Genomic DNA, 23,653 nt, shown 5'->3' on the forward strand with positions numbered 1-23,653 from the left:
GAAGATGGCGGTGCGGTAAGAGGGGCGGGCTACATGCTAGGCTTAAGGCTAGAGCTACATGACCACAGCTAGCTAGCCTTCTGTTAAGCCTAGTTCACATTACACGATTTTCACCGTGATTTTGATGTCGCAGAGGATCTTGAAAGCCACCTTGGGTCGGAGGTGAGTCGGGAGATAGTTTGCCACGACAAGTCCTCATGTGTGAACAAGCCTACGAGCAAGTCACCCCCTCATCTGAGACTGGGACTAGATATCTGGCATGCTAGAAAACTGGAGAAGTTTGACCTGACTGACAAAGAGCATCAGCCAATGAGAGGCGGGATACGTCCCACGTCAGCACGCAGGAGGATGGAAGAAATGTGAGGAGGACAAGCCGCAGGGTTGCCACTTGCCAGGTCCACTTATTAGCCACGACTTTGGGCTTGTTTCAAAAGTGGAGTTGCTTATTTGGCCTTGCTCTCTAAACGTCACCTTCTTCTATATATATATCGGTCTAATAAGTTATTTAAATGGATGGATAGTATGTCGGACTGCAGTCGCTTCTTTTGGGCTTGTTTCCATAGCCCTGGTTGCTTGTTTCTCTCCCAAGATCTGGTAACACTGACAAGCCGGCCGGCAAGCAACAACAACAATGGTGGCGTCCACAGGATCACGAGGAGCGCGTTGTGTTTGGACCCAGGATAGTAAAGAATATCCATGCCTTTATGATGTGTAGTCTCCAAGTTTGGTGACATCACCGCATTATCTGGGGCTCTGTCAATGAGGGCTCGGTGGAGAAATCTTGTGGTGTTCACACGCAGGTCGTAACGCAGTTGGCGAGACTCCCGCTGACAGAAACACATGTTGCCAGGTATGAACACTCAAAAGATTACGATAGTCTCCACGACGCAAAATCAGAGTGAAAATCGTGTAATGTGAAGTAGGCTTTAGCTAACTTCCGCTCCCTTGAAAACAAGATGGATGAGCTGAGAACCAGGATAACATCGCAACATGAAATCAGAGAGTGATGTGCTCTGATTTTTAGGGAAACGTGGACTACTGCAAGTATGCCAGACTCGGCCATTCAGCTACAGACCCACTCTGAGCACCGCAGAGACCGCACATCTGCATCCGGTAAAAACAAAGGTGGTGGTGTGTGTTTTTATGTCAACAACCGATGGTGTGCAGATGTTCAGGTGGTGGAGAAACACTGCTGCACGGACATTGAAGTACTGACGGTAAAATGCAGACCCTTTTATTTACCGAGGGAGTTCAGTGCTGTGTTTATGTTGAAGGTTTACATCCCGCCACACGCAGATCAGACCACCGTGCTGGGACAACTGCACGACATGATTGGCAGATATGAGACTGACCACCCGGATGCCGTGTTTATTGTTGCTGGGGATTCTAACCACTGTAACCTCAGAACTGCGCTTCCAAAGTTCCATCAACACCTGAGCTTTCCGACGAGGAACAACAACATCCTGGACCACGTCTACAGCAACATGAGGGGCACATACAAGGCTGTGTCCCACCCCCACTTTGGACAGACTTACCATATTTCTGTGTTCCTCTACCCAGCATACCGGCAGCTCTTCAAACAACCCCCCCAGTAAGTAAAATCATTAAAGTTTGGAATGAAGAGACTGACTTGGTGCTTCAGGACTGCTTTAATGCTGCAAACTGGGATGTGTTTAAGACCGCTGCTTTGAGAGAGAATGGCTCTGTGGATCTAGAGGGATATGCATCAGCGGTTACTAGCTACATCAGCACGTGCATTGATAATATTGTCCCTACAAAGTGTTGCAGGACGGATCCAATCCAGAAACCATGGATAGACCATGAGGTACGTTCCATACTGCATGCATGCTCCACTGCATTTGCCTTCAGTGACGCAGAGGGCTACAAAAAGGCCAGATATGACCTGCGTCGATCCATCGGGGAAGCCAAGAGGCAGTACAGATCGAAGATCAAGGGATACTACAACAACTCAGATTCCCGATGCATGTGGCAGAGCCTGCAACACATCACTGACTTCCAGCAGAGGAGCAGCAGGGTCACAGCCAGCCACAGTGCGCTACTGGATGAGCTGAATGAGTTCTACGCCCACTTCGACACCCTCAACACCAACCAATGCAGAGGGATTTGACCAGCAGAGACAGCACAGAGCTCTTCACTCACTGTGACTTCAACTGAGGTGTGTAAGGTTCTGAAAAGGACTAACCACCGGAAAAAAAGCAGCTGTCCCAGATGTGTTTTGAGAGAATAGTCATGTCACATATTAAACAGGTCATCCCAAATACACTTGACCCACTGCAATTTGCATATCGCCAGAACTGTTCCACTGATGACACTGTTAATGCAGCCTCTCACACAATCCTTTCACACCTGGAACTAAAAAAAACACTTATGCTCGAATGCTTGTAGATTACAGTTCAGCTTTCAACACAGTCATCCCAGACAGACTGGCTGACAAGCTCTTCACACTTGGACTGACAACCCCCCTCTGCTGCTGGGTCCTGGGCTTCCTTACAGACAGACCCCAGACAGTCAGAGTTGGTACCTGGACATCAGGCACAAAAACAGTGAGCACAGGGACCCCCCAAGGCTGCGGGCTGAGTCCACTGCTGTACACCCTGTTCACCTACGACTGCGTCCCCTCCCATAGCAACACCTCCATCATCAAGTTTGCTGACGACACACAAACTGTCATCGGGCTGATCACTGAAAGAGAGGATGCAGCCTACAGGGAAGAGGTGGCTCAGCTGGTGTCCTGGTGCCAGGAAAATAATCTCTCCTTAAATGCTGAAAAGACTAAGGAGATGATTATCGACCCAAGGAAGAGCAGAGACCACACCCCACTACACATCAACGGGACACAGGTGGACAGAGTGAAAACCTTCAAACTCCTTGGCACCCACATCAGCAAGGTTTTCACCTGGACTCATAACACATAGCAAATTGTCAAGAAGGCTCAACAGAGACTCTTCTTCTTGAGGAAGCTGAGGAAATTTGGACTATCCTCCAAACTCCTCAGCAACTTTTACAAATGCAAAGTGGAGAGCATCCAGACAAACTCCATCCCTGTGTGGTATGGGAACTGCACTGTTCAGGACACAGAGGCTCTCCAGCATGTCATTAAAATGGCACAATTCATCTGCGGAGCAGCCCTCCCCCCACTACAGGACATCTATGACACCTGGGTCACAAAAGGTCACTCAACATCATTAAAGCAGCTGTACGGAACTTTACGTTTTCGTTGATTATAGTGCCCCCCTTTGGTCGAAACGGTATGACGCCCACAGCCTGGTGTCGTAAAATCTCGACTGCAACCGGCAATTACCACATGCATTTGTTTTGGAGAACGAGAGGAAAATCATAAATGTTCTGGTGTAGCTCTGAATTTCTTATAAACTCGGGATCAACTCAGGATCAGTTTTAAAACCTTTCAAATCTCTCAGCTCTCTCCACTTGGTGAATGCCCGACCAAGGTTTACATGCATTTGGGCTTGAGCCCTCTCACTGGCCCGTTTAGCCTTCTTCTGTTCTTTTTCTTTTAGATGGTGCTCCTTCTTTATCCGCCATGACATCGAAAGTACAACCAAGTCCATATAGATACATCTGGTAAAACTGTTATGTGTTCAGCAATGCCTGTTGCGTACCGCTTACTCGAAGAACACTCTCTGTAAACACGGCTCTTCTTCTTCTCTCTTCTTTATTGGCGGATTGCAAACAACTTCCAGGTGCATACCTCCACCTACTGTACAAGAGACTACTCCCACATCACACACTGTTCACACTCCTGCCATCTGGCAGACACTACAGAAGTGCGACAGCAAGGACAAGACTAAAAAACAGTTTCTATCCACAAGCCATCAGACTACTAAACTGGTGATTATCCGTCTCTCTGTGTATATATACATATTGGACAATGTGATAATATTTTGATATTATTTGCATAACAATATTTGCACAACAAATCTGACTGCATGATACTTGCTCCCTTTTTATTATTTATTCTCATTTATTTTAGTTTAGTCAGTGGATATTTTAGTGGTGTCAGGGCAACTCACAGTTAAAAATTTACATTAAATCACACAACCAAACAAACAAATAAAATGGTAATAAATACTAAATAAATAACATTTAAAACACCCGATGACCCTAGGATACTGACGATGCATCCCAGTGTATCTACAGGATGCATTCTAAAAGCTACAAGCTTGGCTTTGCCAGTGACACCCAGGAACAGACTGGGCTGACAACCAAGAATAGATTGGTGACTACTGAAGAGTCAGTTGGCAGCTTGGAAAGACGGCATGGGTCAGGTCAGATTACCACCCCATCCTGAGTCTTCTGTGAGGGAGACACCCGGAAAAGCTACAGGCAAACCTTCAAGAAAATACCCCCAGGGGAACCCAAGGGGGGGGGCGGGGGATGAGATCCCCAGCATGACTGATTCAAACGTAACAGACAAAAGCGAATGACAAATGGACCACGATTAACACCATTAGATGCACCCGTGGCAAGCTATGTCCACATGGCCAAGATGAAATGCAGAGAGAGGGAACAAGAAGAGCAGCACACAGGCACCAGCCCTGGTGAGACGCAAGAGGAGCCCGGCCAGGAATCACCCCACAGAGCCCAGAACCTACGTGCTTTTCAGCCCCCCACACTCTGCACAGCATCACAGAGAAGGAAGATCAGGTGGCCCCCAGTGAATAAACAGAGTGAGTGTAAGAAGTTTGACGAGGATGTCTGCAACATCACACAGACCATAGCCAAGTGCAGCATTGACAGCCAGCTTCACAGCATGACATCCATCATCCTCAGCTATGCAGCAGTGCGGTTTGGCTACACAGAAAAGGGGGAACCTGGAGCCCCCTACACCAAGAACCATAGGGCCACACAGATACAACAACTATGACATGGGTTTTGGATGCTGAAAGGGCAACAAAAAGGCGCAAGGGAGAATGAGAAGCAATCTCTTGCCGAATTAAGAGGCATTTTGTGGAAGAAGCTCATGAAGCTATGCAGAGTAGAGGGGCACAGGAGAAGGAGAAAGGAGAGAGCCAGGAAACTAACAGCCTTCCTGTCCAACCCCTTTGGCCTCTTTAAACAGCTGCTAGGGGACAGGCGAAGTGGCCACCTTGTATGCTCCCAAGATGAGGTTGACCATTTCCTCACAAACACCCTAAGTGATCCACAGAGTGATCAGGCGCTTGATCCCCAAAAGGCTCTCATTGACCCTCCACCCCCCAAGGTCGACTTTGACCTAAGAGAGCCCTGCCTGAAAGAGGTGCAGGAAGTGGTGAAAGAGCAAGATCAGCCTCAGCTCCAGAACCCAGCTGTGTGCCATACATTGTTTACAAGAGACGCCCAGGACTCCTCCGGCACCTGTGGAATATCTTGAGAGTGATCTGGTGAAGAGGGAGAGTCACTTATTCAGTGGAGGTGTGCAGAGGGAGTATGGATTCAAAAGGAGGAGAACTCAAAGAACATTAAACAGTTTTGATCCATATCACTGCTTAATGTGGAATAATTTTGTCTCGACGGCTGACAGAGTTTATCCTCCAGAACGACTACATTGACACATTAGTGTAGAAAGGGGGGTTCCAGGAGTACCCGGCTGCCTGGAACACACAGGTGTCATCACCCAGCTCATCCGAGAAGCCCGGGAAACAAGAGGAGATCTGGCTGTCCTGTGGTTGGACCTGACCAGGGATGGGCATCAATGTTTGGTTATCGATGATTGATTGTTAAGGATTTTGATCGATCACAAATAATTTTGCTTGATAGTTGTAGTGTTTCCCCTACAATGCTACAGGCCCGGTGAGCCACCATGCCTACGAGACCCCCCTGCTGGACCTATACCAGGCAAAAAATCATAAACAAACGGAGGCTGTCATTGCTCTCCAAAGCCTCAGCAGCTTCCCTTGAGGCCTCTGAAAACACTACACCATTGAAAGACAGAGGTTTTGCTGAAAACTGAAGCCTATAACCCCTGGCTGGCAACAGTAGTAAACACCCAGGGGTGAACTGCGCATGCGCGCCATTCTTCCTCTTTGGCTTGGGGGGTTGAAGCTCAAAACTGGGGCAGCTGCTCTCTTTTGCGGTGACAGTCTGCACTGCACTCTTTTGTTTTCTCTCTTTTGAAATACTCGCTTATCAATTAATCGATAATTGATCTTTAATTTTTTTGATGATCGAATAATGAATTTTTATCGTTTGCCCATCCCTAGACCTGACTAATGCGTATGGGTCCATACCACACGGCTTGGTGGAAATCACCCAGGGTGAAATCATGTGCCTAGCAGCATTAGGAATCTTATCCTGGATTATTACAATGATTTCAGGCTAAGAGTCACATCTGGGTCTGTAACATCCAACTGGCACCAATTAGAAAAGGGTATCATAACAGGCTGTACCATTTCTGTTACCCTTTTTGCCATGGCCATGAACATGATTGCCAGATCTGCAGAGGTGGAATAAAGAGGCCCTAGCACAAAGTCTGGCTCAAGGCAACCTCCTATCCGGGACCTCATGGACGATCTCACAGTCACAACATCCTCAGTGCAAGGAACTAGATGGATCCTCCAAGGCCTAGAGAAGCTCATCATATGGGCTAGGATGAGGTTCAAGCCAAGCAAGTCTAGGTCGCTGGTGCTGAAGAAGGGTCACATAGTGGATAAGTTCTGCTTCACACTAGCACTATATAGCCAGTGAAGAGTTTGGGAAAGATCTTCGACGCCAGCCTCAAGGACTCCACTTCCATCCAAAAGAGGGGAAGGGAAGAGGGGAAGAGTGGCTAACAAAAGCAGAGAAGTCAGGTCTACCAGGAAGATTCAAAGCCTGGATTTACCAACATGCCATCCTGCCCAGGATCCTGTGGCCGCTGCTGGTATACGAGGTTCCATTGTCAACAGTCGAGTCAATGGAGAATGTACGACGGCCTACCAAGCCTGGCAAATCTCCACGTCTGGGGCAAGAGCGAATCACCATCTTGTGCTGTGTGCTCAGGGAGAGGTTCCCTTGAGCACATCATAAGCAGCTGCCCAAAGGCTCTTGCAGAATGCTGTTACCGCTGGCGGCACGATCAAGTGCAGGAAGCAGTAGCAAAGACTGTAGCCTCAGCTATTAGCACCAGCAAACACCATCGGCCAAAGACAATTATCAACTTTATTTTCTCTAATATAACTCAGCAGCCAACTGGCAAGCAGCTGCGGTTTCCAGAACACATTGCATCAACAACATCTTTTCTGATTCCACCAAACAAGTGGTTATGATAGAACTCACTGTGCCCTGGGAAGAGCGCATGGATGAAGCACAAGAGCAAAAACATACCAAGTACCAGGAGCTGACGGAGCAGTGCAAGAGGCAGGGCTTGGATACCTGCTGTGAGCCTGTTGAGGGGGAAGTCGGGGCTTTGCAGGCAGGTCACTCTGCAGAGTCTTCATAAAGCTGGGGGTAATGGGGCTGGCAAAGAAGAGGGCCATTAAGAATGTCATCAGTGCCACAGAGAGAGCGACAAGGTGGCTATGGCTGAGGAGGGAGGCCCTGTGGTTAACTGCTGCTGGGGACTGATCACCCCCAGCTGGGTCACCTGGGTGAGGGTGTTTGAAAAGAACTGAAACACCCGATGACTCCAGGATACGTCACTGATCATGCATCTCAGCGCATCCACAAGATGTATTCTAAAAGAAAAAAAGAAAAAACTTATATAAAACTTAAATAAATATCAGAAATTTACCACATGGGCATGGAGAGTCATTTCTTTCATAATAGGCAGGCAAGATACTGCCAGTTTGGTTTCTCAGTGGTCAGGACTGTTGTTAACAAAGTGCAAAGATGTAAGTAACAACAACAACAAGTAGAACATAGTCTTTGACATCAGCTTTTAGGTCAGTTGTATTGCTACTTTTTATTTCCAGTTTTTAACAATGTCAGCATACCGGCTCATACACATTAATGAGCTCTCCTCTCTCATTCAGCTTAATTCTCACACTGGAGCTGTGGAGAGCTGCAATAAAACTGAGTCCATTTGAACTTATTTTTCCAAACTTTATGGTGGGTCAGTAGTTGTTGGGAAAAACACCTAATAGCCTCTCCGTTATCCTCACTTTACCTGATTCACTGCTGTGTGTGTGTGTGTGTGTGTGTGTGTCTGTGTGTGATGTGCACAAACATACATAAAACAAGGGCAATATGGTACAATATATGGACATGATGTTGCTAATTTTTGCTGACCTTGATAATTTGCTTATTTAATTATCACGACAGGCCCAGTGTTCACCCTGGTTTTGATCATGACCAGGCTAACTGAATAAAATGGACTTTTGCAGGTTTGAACTTAAGGACATGATGCTATGACAACAGCTACTGATGAATTGGAATACATATTTAGAATAGAATAAGCCACAGCCCAATTAAGGCTACTGCACCACACCTGGTAGAGCATCAGCATGTCCCACTGTTGATGTTACTATGTCTGCCTTGAATGGGCGATAACTCTGTCAGATTGTATGATAGTGTCTTTCCATGTGCATCACCACCAGAATTGTATTCTTATAGGGTGAAACCCCATCTTAAACAACATTAAGGTGCAAGAAACTGTGTAAATAAGCCCTTCAGGTTCAGCTTTTATTTCATTTTCAGTGGGAGAGAAACTATTGACTGCACATTTCAGATAATAACCACTTCAGCTCATTGGGTTTTTTGTCTTTGGCTTCTACTTGCAGGGATCATGATGAATGTGTCTCGGTGTTGGCAGGACTCCGCCTTTGGCACAGTCAGCAGCTGCAGGGTGGTCTGCAGGGATACATTTTAAATCCAGTGTTCAAAGAAAACCTGAGGATTGCTCTGCTTGGCGGGTAGGTCTTCTCCCTGTGAACATGATGTTTAAATGTGGGGCTGCAGCACTCTCTAAAAAACAGCTTCTATCCACACTCTCTCACTCTCTGTTTGAGATGGAATGCAGTAGCTACAGTTATCAACTGATGTTTTAAGTCAAAGAGTCTAAAAGATTCTACTGATGTGTCAACACACAGGGGCAGAGCATGGGCAGATGAGGGCAGCACTCTGGGTCCTGACCGCCACGCACGGGACATTGAGAGTCTTGACCGCTACGCCATGGAGCGCTGGGAGGTCATCCTGCATTTCATGGTGGGTTCTCCCTGCGCTGCCGTCAGTCAGGACCTGGCTCAGCTGCTGGTTCAAGCAGGCCTCATGAAAAGGTACATACGGTTGAGAGCGCTTACAAGTTTATTTCTGCTCAGCACATAGGTCCCAATTATTTAAGAACCAATGGATCCTTATCAGAAATGTAGGTGTATGATTTGTGTATATATACACTAGTGTATATTACATATAACTGTCAGATTCTTTAAAAACATAGATATTGATGTTTGTGTTGGACTCAGAATTTCAGTGCTGATCACTCTGTGAAACTAACTGACCCCTCACTGAGCCCGCCTCCTTATACCCCTTTTCGACAGTCATGGGTTGGCTTGGCTTGGTTTGGTTTGGTTTGGGCTGTCAGCCCAGCGCGGCAGGAATTTGCATTTCCTCGACAACACTTGAAGGTGTGTCTTTAACTGATGATGGCTTGTCTTGAGTGATGATGTTTAAAAACAGTAATAGCTGGTCCATGGCTTAAGTCCCCCATTATTTTTGCTGCATGTGTTTTTCCATCACACAGCATGGCAGGTAAAAGAAGTTTACTTGTTGGAGTGTGCTGTTGCAGAGGTGCAGTAAGAGCCTGTTGTCTGCAGCTCTAAACCTAACATCTAACTGTGATGTTTCTGCTTTCACTCTTCCTCCCTGTGGTATTATTAGACTCTCATTTATGGAAGAAAAGCTGCTGAAAAATGTCTCCTAATTCAGTGATAAACACATTTCATTTACTATGGATTCTTCACAGTAAAAGTCCCCTGTTATTTCGTTATGTAAAAACCTTTATTGTGAAGCAGCAAAATAAGGACTTCTAATACAGCTGATAGCGAACATGAAACAGTAAAATAAAGTAGGTTTCTAAAGTAAAAAACAGGATGCAGGAGAGAAACTAAACTCCAAACCACAGAGATTCAGTTAGAAGCTACAAAAGTACTGAGAGCTGAACACAGTGACTTTCTCTCTGGTCTCCTTCAGTCAGAGGTGAGTCTTGCAACACACACAGCTTGATTGAGGGGGAGAAGTGGGGTTGTTGGAGGTTGGCTGCAGTCGGCGAGATGTCACCACTACCCACCTGAGGGCAGGCGGCCTCGCTTTTTTACCAACTCTGGAGTAGGTCCATCTCTGGTGCAGCTCAGTGTGGCATGGCCCATCTTAACTAATAATGGAAACGCAAATCGGTGTGGCATGGCTTAACTCACCATTGCCAAAAGTGACAGTGGAAAAGGCCCATTAGTTACTGATGCTACCAGTGGTGTAGTGGAGGATATACCATGGATGTATTAAGAGACCTGGATACCAGATACTGAAGGCGGGACCCTGTTCATTCCTATGAAGTTGCTCAGTGGTGCATGAAGCCAAAAAAAGATCTGTTTCCGCAGTTTGAAATTACCCAGATGAGAGGCTCTACTTCCGCATCATTAGGCCCACAGAGCAAGCACACTAAAGACCTCCACCAGCCAAGCTGACTACTTCCAGTTTAGCACTCCACTAACTTGAGTGGGGATAAATTGATTTAGTCTGCTTTTCTGGTCTTTCAAATATTATTGGACTAAATGGATTAAATCCTGAAAGTAAAACAAGTCATTTCGTGGGGGTTTTGACCCTGAAAAAAAATGTATCCACTGATTTACAGATGTCTCTTGTGTACATGGGGATGGAGAGTCATTTCTTTCATAACAGGCAAGATACTGCCAATTTGATTTTTCAGTGGTCAGGACAGGATTTCTCAGTGACGTCTTTGACATGAGCTTTTAGGTCAGTTGTATTGCTAGTTTTTATTTCCACTGTTTTTAATAATGTCAACATACCGGCTCATACACATTAATGGACTCTACTCTCTTATTCAGCTTAAAGTATAACTTCGGTATTTTTCGACCTGTGCCCTATTTCCCCATGTGTATGTGTGCGTATGATTTATAGGTACAACTCGTTTTAAAATTGGTTCAGTATTGAGGGAGGCGGATGCAGCCGGCAGCCGCGAGGTAGATATGGGGGCAAATGCGTCCCATATAAGTTTGTGCATTAAAAGTGCTTTTTTTCCGCCACTGACCGGTTCAGATCGCCAGTGCTATCTCTGTAAATAGCATACTAAGCGTTTCCCTGACCTCCTCCCGGCTCTGTGTGACGTCATCTCGCATCATCTCTGGTGGGTCAGTAGTTGTTGGGAAAAACACCTAATAGCCTCTCCGTTATCCTCACTTTACCTGATTCACTGCCTACACAGCTCAGTGTACTTCTTGGGGCCTGGGGTATATGCAGGCTGACAATCTCTCTAAGGATTTCATCCTGGTACCTAACAGCAGTCGGGTAACGTTGGCTATAGGGATGGGAATTGATAGGATTTTATTGATATCAATGCCATTATCGATTCTGCTTATCGATCCGATTCTTTATCGATTCCCTTATCGATTCCTCCTGTGAATTAATGATATCACCTCCTGTTGTTTGTAACCCAAGACATCTGCTTTCATAACGTTTTATTATGAACCTTAAAGCCATGGTCTAGTTTAGAAAGACGATGAGAAAGATTTGAAAAAAAGCACCACACCCCCCCTCCCCTCTGAGCTCGTGTCCCTCTCCCCTCGGAGCCTCCTAACGACACACCTCCTCCTGCATAGAAATGTTTCAACGTCGTCTAACCACACCAAAAACTAACGGCAGCTTTCACAGTCATAAGCCAGCATTGGCATACAGTTATCTATGTCACAACAACAGCCACAATGAGTTGTCATTAATGTTACTCCTAGCTGGTGATCTAGAGATAAATCCCAGCCCACAGCCTGAGTGTGTCAACACCACGAAGCTAGTGCAGCTAACTCAGGTGAGGCAGCTAACGCAGCTAGCCCAGCATATTATAAGAACAAATGGCGTGCAAATCAACTCAACTGCCCTCATTTTACCATCCTTGGTGTTCCAATGAAATCCGACAACAGGAGTGGGGACACGCCGAGGCTCCACAGCGGGCTAGCAGCTCCAGTGAGGCTAACAACAACAGCGTCCTGCCGCCGTGTACCTGGAGCGGGGATGCACGAGGCTCCACAGCAGGCTAGCAGCTCCAGGGAGGTTAACAACAACAGCGTCCTGCCGCCGACTACCTGGAGCGGGGATCCGCCGAAGTTCCACTGCGGGCTAGCAGCTCCAGTGAGGCTAACAACAACAGCATCCTGCCGCCGTGTACCTGGAGCGGGGATGCGTGAGGCTCCACAGTGGTCTAGCAGCCTGACTGACGAGCATAGATTCGGCATAATGAAAAGAATTGATAAGGGAATTGTTAAGCATAAAGGCTAATGATGTCGATGAATTGAACCAGTTGGAACCGGCTCTTAACAGGAACCGGTTCACGATTCCCATCCCTAGTTGGCTATGACATTGAAGTCTGTGCAACCCTCCAGGGATATGCCACCCCAGACCATCACTGACCCACTGCCAAACCGGTCATGCAGCATAACATTCAACATGGCATCTCCAGACATTTTCACATCTGTCACATGTGCTCAGTGTGAAACTGCTCTCATCTGTGAAGAGAACGGGGCCCCACTGAAGGACCTTCCAATTCTGGTGTTCTCTGGCGAATGCCAGTCAAGCTGTGTGGTGCTGGGCTGTGAACATAGGTCCCACTAGAGGATGTCAGGCCCTCATGCCATTCTCATGGAGTCTGCTAAGCAGGTACTGCCTCATGCTACCATGCTACCAGTAGTGACAAGGACACTAACAGAGCACAAAACTAGAGAAGAATCAGTCAGGAAGGAGGACGAGAGAGTAGTTGTCTGTGGCCACCACATGCAAAACCATTCCCTTTTTGGGGGCTGTCTTGCTTTTGCCTGTCTATTGCACCTGTTACCTGTCACTTTAATTTGCGCCAAAGCAGGTTAAACTGATTCACAATCACTTGTGCTTCCTAAATGGACACATCGATATCCCTGATGTTTAACTGACTTGAAATTATACTGGGACCATAAAGTGTTTCCTTCATTTTTTTAATCAGTATAGTTAACATGAGCTCCATGAGTTGGTTAAAACACTGTCTCATCCTGGGCCTGTGTTACACCCTTCCACAAAGTTTCATGAAAATGGGGCACAAGGTTTTCTTTTTCCATTGGTGGAGGTAATAAGAATGCTGCAGAAGTGTTCTGAATATGCTTTTCATGACCAACTAACATAATATAATGCATAACGCAGCGCTGTGTAATGATGCAATAAAGACTGAAGCTGAAGCTTACAAGTCCCAGGCAAAAAGTCAGCATCCTCACCAGGTGATTTGTTAAATTGATGCTTAATTGGAAGTGTTTTCACAACAATTGGCCTCATGCAGCAATATTTTTCTTTACATTTTCTCTTAAATTTTCTGTAAAGAAAAAAATAAAAGAGGTCAACTCCAGCTGCACTAAACATTCTTAACCATCTGGAAACCGGAATTTTGTTTATTTACACGTTGCTGCTAATTGGGTAACACCCCTGACACACCCATCAAACAAGTGATAACGCACCTGAAAGCTTGTTGCACTCCATTTCACAACATTTCATAGTTACTTGCCATTCAACCTGGAAACCATAGCAAAAGGGTGAACACGTTTTCCAGATGAAGCATGCCTCTGGTGTGCTGATTAATAGGCTTGTTCGAGATGAACTGCGCCTCGCCTGGGAACTGGATGAGATCAGGTGGCTGCAGCAGGAGCCTGTGACAAAAAGCTACGGTCAAGTCAGTCAGTTTCCTGACAGTTTCCAGCAGCCTTCAGTCTATACAGGAACATCCTGTCAGATCTGATGCCAATTTATTAAAAATGTTATCAGACCCATACATCAGTTTTTTCGCAGTCTCCTATTGTTTTAATTATGACAGAATAGCCGACAAAATGCTTTACAGTAATTTATGTTCATGGTATAACCCCCAGTTTACATGAATTCTCATGTACACCAGCATCACATCAGTTTGTTGCTGCAGAACAGACCTGTCCCCTCAACTACATGCATAAATTGAAACAGTCAAACACAGAGGAAAGGAATACAAGACAACAGCTGTCATTAAAGATCAGTCAAATATACAGTAGTCAGACTTCACATATGTATACAGATGCTATTTCAAGAATCCTCACATCTTGCTTACTGCAAGTTTCTGTGTTACTAAATACTTAAAGGGCCAGTGTGTAATATTTGGCATGGTTTATTGTCAATCTGAATCAGAATCTGAATATTCTACCCATTAATATGTTTATACAAGTGTATGATCGCTATAAAATAAAATTCGTTTGGTTTTCGTAGCCTTATAATTATGCTTTTATATATATATATATATATATATATATATAGCAAGGGCCTTGCTTTAGAGAGGTCGCCATCTTGCGCCGCCATGTATGTACGGCAGACCGAGTGGACAATCCAGCCAGCCAGAGAACACGTTTCGCGTGTATAAATGAACTAACGAAGACAGCGGAAGGAAGGAAGAGGGAGGAAGAAACAGCAGAGTGTTAGTAGTTCATCGATAGAGAGTAGTGAAAAGTTTTTTTAGTTATAAAGTTTGCGAATGGACCACACTTACCACGCAACAGGAGAGAATGAACCCGAACCGTCATCTGCGAGGAAAAGAGGACGTAGTTTCACTCCTTGTGATGCACTCTCTGCGGTGCTTTTCCTCCTGATGATATATCTCCCCAACAATGGCAACAGTAGCACCGAATCCCATTCTGTGCATTCAGCCTCTCTTCTCACCAGCTCAGCATCAAACACATGGAGTTCCTCATCTGTGTGCTCCGGTTCAAACAGGTATGGCTCTGGGTCTGTGTCCGCTACAAGAAACTCTTCAAAATCGCGTTCAAAGTCGTCCATTGCAGCTACTATAGTCCGGAGATATTGCTAGGCTAAATAAACAGCTGAGCTCTGTTTACCGGCTACGCTGTCAGTCAGTGTGCTGGCTGGAGATTGGCGGAGCAGAGAGGGGAGGGGGGTCCCCACTTGGTATGATAAACGAGTATGTGTGTAAAGTTATGAAGTGTGTCTGTTACGCTAGAAGAGTCAGAGTTTGGAACGGAGTGGAGTGTTACCGGAGTTTCTGGAGCGCTCAAATAAACGGGCCTTTTTCCCGAACGCTCCTCTGGTCTCCTGCTCGTGAGGGATTCATTACAATATTGTAACATGGTTTAGATTTCTAAATAAACATTCACCTCGTCGCTAGATAGACCTACTCCTGAAAAAGTCATGCGCAAGGCTTTTTGACCCTACGAGGCCGCCGTCATTTACCCGACGGGAGGGGTGAGCGAGTGAGCCCTGCAATCTAGAATTTGACCACTGATGTCACTGTTTTCAACCCATTTTACACACTGGCCCTTTAAATAATTAAACAGTCCAATATTAATAGACTACATGTAGTTTATGATGGATGTATTTAGTCTGATTATTAGAAGTCACTATCCTTAACTCGTATTCTGTTAACAGACTAAACCTTCAAATCAGACAAATACAATCTAAATCTCTAAAAATTCAAGAAAAGTTAAAAGTTTATCTAAAATGTCATATTGTTGAGTCAAAATCTAAATCAATCAGCCCTTCATTCAGATGAGAGCCAGAAGTTTCCCATCATGCCCGGGGTCTTGCAGTTCAGTTCAGTTCAGTTCATTTATTGGTTTCCTTAGAAAAATTTGACTTGGAGCTAGGGGTCAGCATACACATACATACAATCAACATATAGTCACCAACATAAGAATACACACACATTACAACACATAGTCACCCAGTTAACCTTAGTGCATCAAATTAAATACATAATACATACATCAGACACACTCCTCATTAATCAGTTTGATCGACAACAGAATAAACGAGTTCTTGTACCTGTTATACCTGCAACGTGGTACTCTGTACCTTCTTCCCAAATGCAATAACTCATATTCAGGATTCAGTACATGGTCAGGATCAGACACGATTTTACGAGCTTGTCTTATCACTGATTGTTCAAAAATGACTTGAGGAGTGATCAGGGGTGTGGACACACCCATTATCTTCCCTGCCATATTAATCAACCTAGCAATTTGGGATTTAAATTTCACAGTGAGGTTTCCAAACCAGCTACCATCTTAAGACAGAATACTAGCATTGTAAAAAAAAAAATCATCATTATATTTCTATTGACTCTAAACAGTCTTAATCTCTGTAGGAAGTGCAGGCACTGATGTATCTTTGCACAGACATTTTGCACATGTGAGTGCCAGCTCATATCCCTATCAGTCTATTTTCCTAGATACTTATAGGAGACAACTTGCTTAATTGTTTGGTTATGTATAGAGATTGCAGTGTGGTCTCCTATGGACTTGGGATCCACTACAATCTCTTCAGTTTTACCAACATTAATTTGCAGGTGGTGTTTGTCGCACCGCTTGACAAACCTAACCACCCCTGTGTGTGGATGCTGACATTGGAGTTACTTGTAAGCAAGCTAAGGATGACAGTGTCATCTGAAAAGTTAATAACAAATTGATTGGGTTGTGAGCTGACACAGTTGTTAGTATACAGAGTGAGCAGAAGGGAAGAACTGACTGTTCCCTGAGGCACGCCCGTGCTACATACTATTTCCTTGGAGAACACTGAATTGAATTTTACCTTTTGTGATCTTTTTACTAAGAAGGAGCAGTACCACTTAATAATACAGGGATTTACATATAACTGAGATAACTTACGAAAGAGAATATTGGGACGAATCGAATTAAAGGCTGAACTAAAATCAATGAAAAGCAGCCTGACGTATGCTATAGGACTTTCTAAATGCTTCAAAAAAAGATGTGTTACTGTGGAAATAGCATCACTCGTATTACGGTTCTCTGAGTAAGCAAATAGATATTGATCTAAATGTTGCTTTGTTTCTCTCCTAAGTTCCTCTATCACAAGTTTCTCCATTGACTTGACCACGTTTGAAGTTAAGGCTACTGGCCTGTAATTGTTATTTTCTTGCAGGTATGTCTTTTTAGGAACTGGGACTATCACCGATGTTTCCAGCTCTCTGGCACTGTATGTGAGTCTAAGGATAGTTGGAATAGCACATGTTTTTAGTAAAAAAGCAGACATGCCGTCCAGTTGCTCTATTCAATTAATCAATCAATCAATCAATCAATCAATTAATTTTATTTATAAAGCCCAATATCACAAATCACAATTCACTTCACAGGGCTTAACAGCATATGACATCCCTATCCTTAGGACCCTTGCAGTGGATAAGGAAAAACGGTAGAAACCTCAGGAAGATCAACTGAGGAGGGATCCCTCTTCGAGGACGGACAGACGTGCAATAGATACATTTAATACAGAACAGATCAACATAATAAATTAACAGTAATCCGTATGACACAATGAGACAGAAGGAGAGACAGAGACAGAGACAGAGAGAGAGATGCAGGACAGACGGTAATGACAGTAGCTTACAACAACATTAAAGCCACAGTGTGTAGGAATTTCTCCCATCTAATGCTGAAATCATATATTGTATTCAAACAGATGGTGCACTCTAGCGCCTCACTGTTTCAAACACGTATTGCAACCACTGTAGCCGCTGTGTACCAAAAAGCTATGATAACACTGATGAAACCATGTCATCCGATACTACATGGAGTATTCATTCAGGCTCCTACACAGACACACACAATGCAAGTTGACAAACCCCCTCCTCACCATGCTGGCTGTGTTTACAACGTAGGACTGTTGGGGTGGATGTAAATTGAAACAAACCAATCATGTCTTGTCCTTTGACAACTGACACGTGGCTCAACCTCACACACCTCATCCCTCTCCTCGCATTACTGCGCCGCTAACAGCTGTTAGTGGCACACTCTTTGAGCATAATGCAGGATCATGTATTATGCAGCATCACGGGAGACGGAATCCTCGTCGTCAAGAAAGTGCAAAAGGGAATCAAAAAGGCAGCGTGATCGGCAAATTAAAGAAACAAGGGTCAGCATTGGGGTTGCCTTTCCCAGGTGGAGAAAGCTGCTGAAGGAGAAAGGTAATACAATCACAGGCCAGCTCTAACAGCGGCGCAGTGATGCGAGGAGAGGGATGAGGCTGTTAGCGACTGGCCGCTAACAGCGGCTAACAGCCAACAGCGGCGCTGGCCTGTGATTGCATTACCATTCTCCCTCAGCAGCTCTCTCTACCTGGGAAAGGCTACCCCGATGTGGGCCGTCGTTTTTTTAATTCGCCGGTCACGCTGCCTTTTCTATTCCCTTTTGCGCTTTCTTGGCGACAAGGATTCCGTCTCCCATGATGCTGCATATGCATGATCCTGCATTATGCTCAAAGAGTGGGACTTTGTTTCAGATTTGCCAGGGTAGTAGCGAAGCGCCTCTTGCTCCTCTCCTTCGGCTCCTCAGTCAGGCAGTGCTGGCCTGGCTCTCAACTAAAACGCCGAAGGCGGTGCTGTATGTCCCTTGCTGACGGGTGTATTCTCAAGATGACGAAACGTAATGGACCCCACAGACAACTTACCCGCACAATGTACAAACAAATCCGAAATTCTCCTTTTACGAGAATAAGTCAGATTATTGGTGGAGGTAATAGTACACCAGTGATGACATATTTATGAATGCAGACATCAATTTTTGCCAATAAAGAACTGAAAATGTTACACAATGTCCCTTTAATGAAAGTAATAATATTATAGTTATAATTCTGGCTATTGTGGTACAATATGTTGAAAGTATATATTAATATCTGATAGTATACATATGTGACAATAATCATATGTGTATAATAACAATAGAAGTATGACTAATGATAACAGCAGCAGCAGGAGGCATCTGGCAGGACCACGGCAGCAGCACAACCACACACGTCACACTATCCAGGCACCGCTGCGATATGTATGGTTTTAAATACTCTGATAACAGAACCCAGATCTAACATCATCCTATCACCATCATTACAGGACAGGGAATTAATAATATCACAACATTCATTAAATGAAAAAAGCATTCAATTCATTAGCTTTTGTGCCTTTGTCCTGGGCCACTATCGGCTTCCTTTCAGATTTCATATTAGTCATTTTTCTTATCGAGTCCCATAGTCTCTTTGTGTTTGAGTTTTGTAAGTCCTGCTCCACAAGCTCCTTGTACTGCCTTCTGGATTCACTCAGTTGTTGATTCAGTTCTTTCACTGCAGCCTTTAATGCTAATGTGTCGCCTGATTTAAAGGCTGTCTTCCTCCTATGGATACATTCCTTAATTGTCTTGGTGGACAGCAAGGCAGCGCTTGGCTGTAAAACTGCGGCTGCCCTAATCTTGTGAGAATATTGCTGTCCACTTTTGCATGATGTCAGAGCAAGTCGGGATGAAGTCAGACACAAATCTGGCATGCATTGTACGACGATCGTTGCGCAGGCCGCGCAGGCCTGGCTAATCTCAAATGAGCCTAATGAATCCCACTTGATCATCAGTAACCTATTAGTATAGGTAATGCCCCCTAAATACTATTTAAGGGCAGGGGCACGTTCAAACTCAAAACAGTGTTCACCGTTTTGCTACTGTTTTCGGGTTTTCATTTGGTGGGTGTGTCAGAGGTGTTTTCCAATCAACAGCCATGTGTTTATAAATCAAATTCTGGTAGATCAGGGCCCTATTTCAGAGAGCAGGCTCAACAAACTCTGAGCCTAATCACGATCTCCGAGTTGATTGAGCCTGAGCTGGGAAAATCTGAGTTTTCGGTTCTAGAATAGCTCATCAGAATTAGCTCAATCAACTCTGAGTATGTTCAGCCTGAGGAATGCACGTTCATGGTGAGCACCAAAAGCCATCATCAGTGGAGTGCAGATGACAACTGAATTGGAGATTTTAATGACCGCGTACGTGAACTTCGAACATGTCTTAAAAATAAATAAATAAATAAAAAATTTGAATACGTTAGCTGCAGCTAACAGCGTGAGGTGGGGTGAGGTGGCATTGAAAAAGACTGCAGAGCATAGGTAATGTGAAGTGACCTTATGTAATATGATGCGTTAATGTTTGTAGGTGGCTCCCAGGCTGTGGAACGCCCTCTCTGACCACCTCAGGGCACCACAGTCTGTGGATAATTTTAAGAAAGGTTTAAAAACTCACCTTTTCAAAAAAGCTTTCCATTGACCACTTTTTTCATGTAACTTTCATCCTTATTTATCCCATGTAATACTTTGATCATGTGTTCTTTTCTTTTGTATCACTTTTGAGTGCCTTTTTCTGTTTTAATTGTAGTTGATTGTACTACACTGTTATTTTTATCATTCATTTTATAGCACTTTGTGATTCCTTGGAATGTAAAGTGCATTATAAATAAAAATGTATTATTATTATTATTATACAGAAAATTTAGAAACATGTTTATATATAAACTAAATTAATGTACATATATTAAATATAATTTCCTATATCTTCTCTGCTGTAATCGGAAATATTGTACAGACTGGTAAGAAATTGTGCTTACATTCATTCTTGCAATATTAGGCTCAGGTTAATTGAATTGCTGTGAAATGACTTCTGAATCACGTAATCTTCTTTATTCTCAGATGGAGCTTTGATGGGGATGTGAGTCCCATAAATGCAGCCAATTACACTGCAGCATCTTTAAATGTATGAAAAGTGTTCATAAATCATTGCATAATGTATCCACATAGATCAATTTCCTGTTAACACTGACAACCCTGCAATTCTGTGGAATTCCCCTTTGATGATCCTTTCTAATTTATGCACAGGGAAAACCACAAAAATGGGCACAAGTCTTTTCAGAGCCAGAGTCACTTTTCTTATGGCCCGACAAACAGTTGCCTTCCTGATGTGTTCAGTATCTCCCACTAAAACTGCCATTGCCGAAGAATTGAAGGGCAATGCATAACATTTGCTGCGATGATAATGCAAATCCACGATGTGTAATATTTGATATACCTGGGTTGAGAAGATTGTTAGATAAAACCTGCCAGCCAGCAGGTTTGCTTTATGGAGTATGTTGCCATAGTAACTGACACAGGGATACCCTGAATGGAAAACTCAGAGTTTTCACTAATCCTGCTCTCTGAAATAGGGCCCTTTACTCAATTTTTGTATTTATTATTTTCACCCTTGCTTTGGTGATGTGAACGCCAATAAAGCCCCTTTTGAATCAAACTGAACCCTGCTTTATAAGGACAGTGTGCCTGCGTAACACAACAGGGGTTCACTGCACCATCGTTTCTGTTTAAATAACATTCTGCCATTTTTGGGGGGGGGCTCAACACAGCCCAGGTGTTGGCATGGACGTGGAAGAGTCTGGTTAATAATTCCACTAACACAAATGAAATGAGCAGATGACAATGCTGCGCGCAAAACAACTGTGTAGTGCGCGCGCAAGTGTAAATCATTTCTTTTCATTTGGATGATGTGAGCGCTACACGTAGGGAGAGGTTGTCAGGTCCGCTTATTAGCCGCGACTCTGGGCTTGTTTTTGCTTGTTGTCGCTGTTCAGGTCTTATTAGACTGCCTCAATGATATCCGATCTTGGATGGAAGTGAACTTTCTCTCCATGAACAAAAATAAAACTGAGATTATTTTATTTGGCCAACAAAATCTGTTAGATGGGTATGACAGCGCCATTGGCACCCTTAAGTCTCACTGCCACCCTTTTGCAAGGAACCTTGGTGTTATTTTGGACAGTGACTTTAGGTTTGATAAGCAGATAAGCTCTATTGTCAAAACGAGCTTCTTCCAGCTAAGACTATTAGCTAAAGTAAAGGCATATCTCCCCCGAGATTATTTTGAGAAAGTTATTCACACCTTTGTTACATCACGCCTAGACTACTGTAACTCTTTGTGTGTTGGTCTTGACCAGTCAGCACTGCGCCGTTTACAGGTAGTCCAAAATGCAGCTGCCCGCCTGCTGACTGGAAAGAAACGGCGTGATCACATTAGTCCTGTCCTTGCATCTTTGCACTGGCTGCCTGTTAATTTTAGGATCCAGTTCAAGGTTTTATTGGTTGTTTTTAAGTGTTTAAATGGTCTGGCACCGTCTTATTTATCAGAGCTTGTACATCCTCACAGTACTTCTAGAGCACTTAGGTCGTCAAACCAGCTGCTCCTGGCAGTACCTCGGTCCAGACTCTCTACTCGTGGGGACAGAGCCTTCTCAGTGGCGGCCCCAAAGCTGTGGAACAGCCTACCATTCCAGGTTAGAGCTGCACAGTCTGTTGAGCACTTTAAAACATTACTGAAAACCCATCTTTTCTCCTTGGCGTTCAGTCCCTGCTAGGCAAGAATCCTTGGCTTTTACTCTTTTTACTCTTTTTACTCTTTTATTTCCCTTTTTTAATCTAATTTTCAGTTTTTTAAATTAAGCCCTTACTATTTCCTTTGTTTTATTTATTATGATATTTGTGTATGATTATTTTATATTTCAATAACTGTACAGCACTTTGGTCAACTGAGGTTGTTTTTAAATGTGCTTTATAAATAAAGTTTGACTTGACTTTGACTTGACAAATATTGGTAGTCGCGGGTTGCGGTTTTTTGGGCTTGTTTCTAAAGTGGAGTTGCTTATTTGGGCTTGTATGTATGTATGCTTGTTATGTACTCATCATTCAGCTCTTGTTCGGCATACCAGCACTGTTACAGTGAAAGTAAAATGGCTCGTTATATGCAACTTCTTTACTTTCATTTTCATTCATTCATTTATTCTCTCCACGTTTTTGGTCGGCTAGTTGGTTTGGTAGAGTTCAAGGGCAGTAAATATAATGTATTTGTAAAGTAATTTTGAAATGGTTGCTTATGAAACACTGATAAGTTCATGCATATACATATATATGTGTGTGTGTGTGTGTATATATATATGTATATGTATATGTGTGTGTGTGTGTGTGTGTGTGTATGTGTATATATATATATATATATATATACAGTACAGGCCAAAAGTTTGGACACATCTTCTCATTCAATGCGTTTTCCTTATTTTCATGACTATTTACATTGTAGATTCTCACTGAAGGCATCAAAACTATGAATGAACACATGTGGAGTTATGTACTTAACAAAAAAAGGTGAAATAACTGAAAACATGTTTTATATTCTAGTTTCTTCAAAATAGCCACCCTTTGCTCTGATTACTGCTTTGCACACTCTTGGCATTCTCTCGATGAGCTTCAAGAGGTAGTCACCTGAAATGGTTTCCACTTCACAGGTGTGCCTTATCAGGGTTAATTAGTGGAATTTCTTGCTTTATCAATGGGGTTGGGACCATCAGTTGTGTTGTGCAGAAGTCAGGTTAATACACAGCCGACAGCCCTATTGGACAACTGTTAAAATTCATATTATGGCAAGAACCAATCAGCTAACTAAAGAAAAACGAGTGGCCATCATTACTTTAAGAAATGAAGGTCAGTCAGTCTGGAAAATTGCAAAAACTTAAAATGTGTCCCCAAGTGGAGTCGCAAAAACCATCAAGCGCTACAACGAAACTGGCACACATGAGGACCGACCCAGGAAAGGAAGACCAAGAGTCACCTCTGCTTCTGAGGATAAGTTCATCCGAGTCA

General features: G+C 43.9%; 1 protein-coding gene across 2 annotated transcripts in view; it reads left to right on the top strand.

The window, feature by feature from the left end:
* Window positions 1-23,653, top strand: part of gtf2h4 (general transcription factor IIH, polypeptide 4) — an 83,552-nt gene that overhangs the window by 31,900 nt on the left and 27,999 nt on the right. For both annotated transcript variants that reach the window (XM_033637517.2, XM_033637518.2), the window contains 2 exons: window positions 8,718-8,849; window positions 9,027-9,212. In XM_033637517.2, the coding sequence (XP_033493408.2) occupies window positions 8,718-8,849; window positions 9,027-9,212 (318 nt within the window). The remainder of the gene's footprint in view (window positions 1-8,717; window positions 8,850-9,026; window positions 9,213-23,653) is intronic.

Source organism: Epinephelus lanceolatus, chromosome 16 (assembly GCF_041903045.1).
Source record: "Epinephelus lanceolatus isolate andai-2023 chromosome 16, ASM4190304v1, whole genome shotgun sequence".
NCBI classification, from domain to species: Eukaryota; Metazoa; Chordata; class Actinopteri; order Perciformes; family Serranidae; genus Epinephelus; species Epinephelus lanceolatus.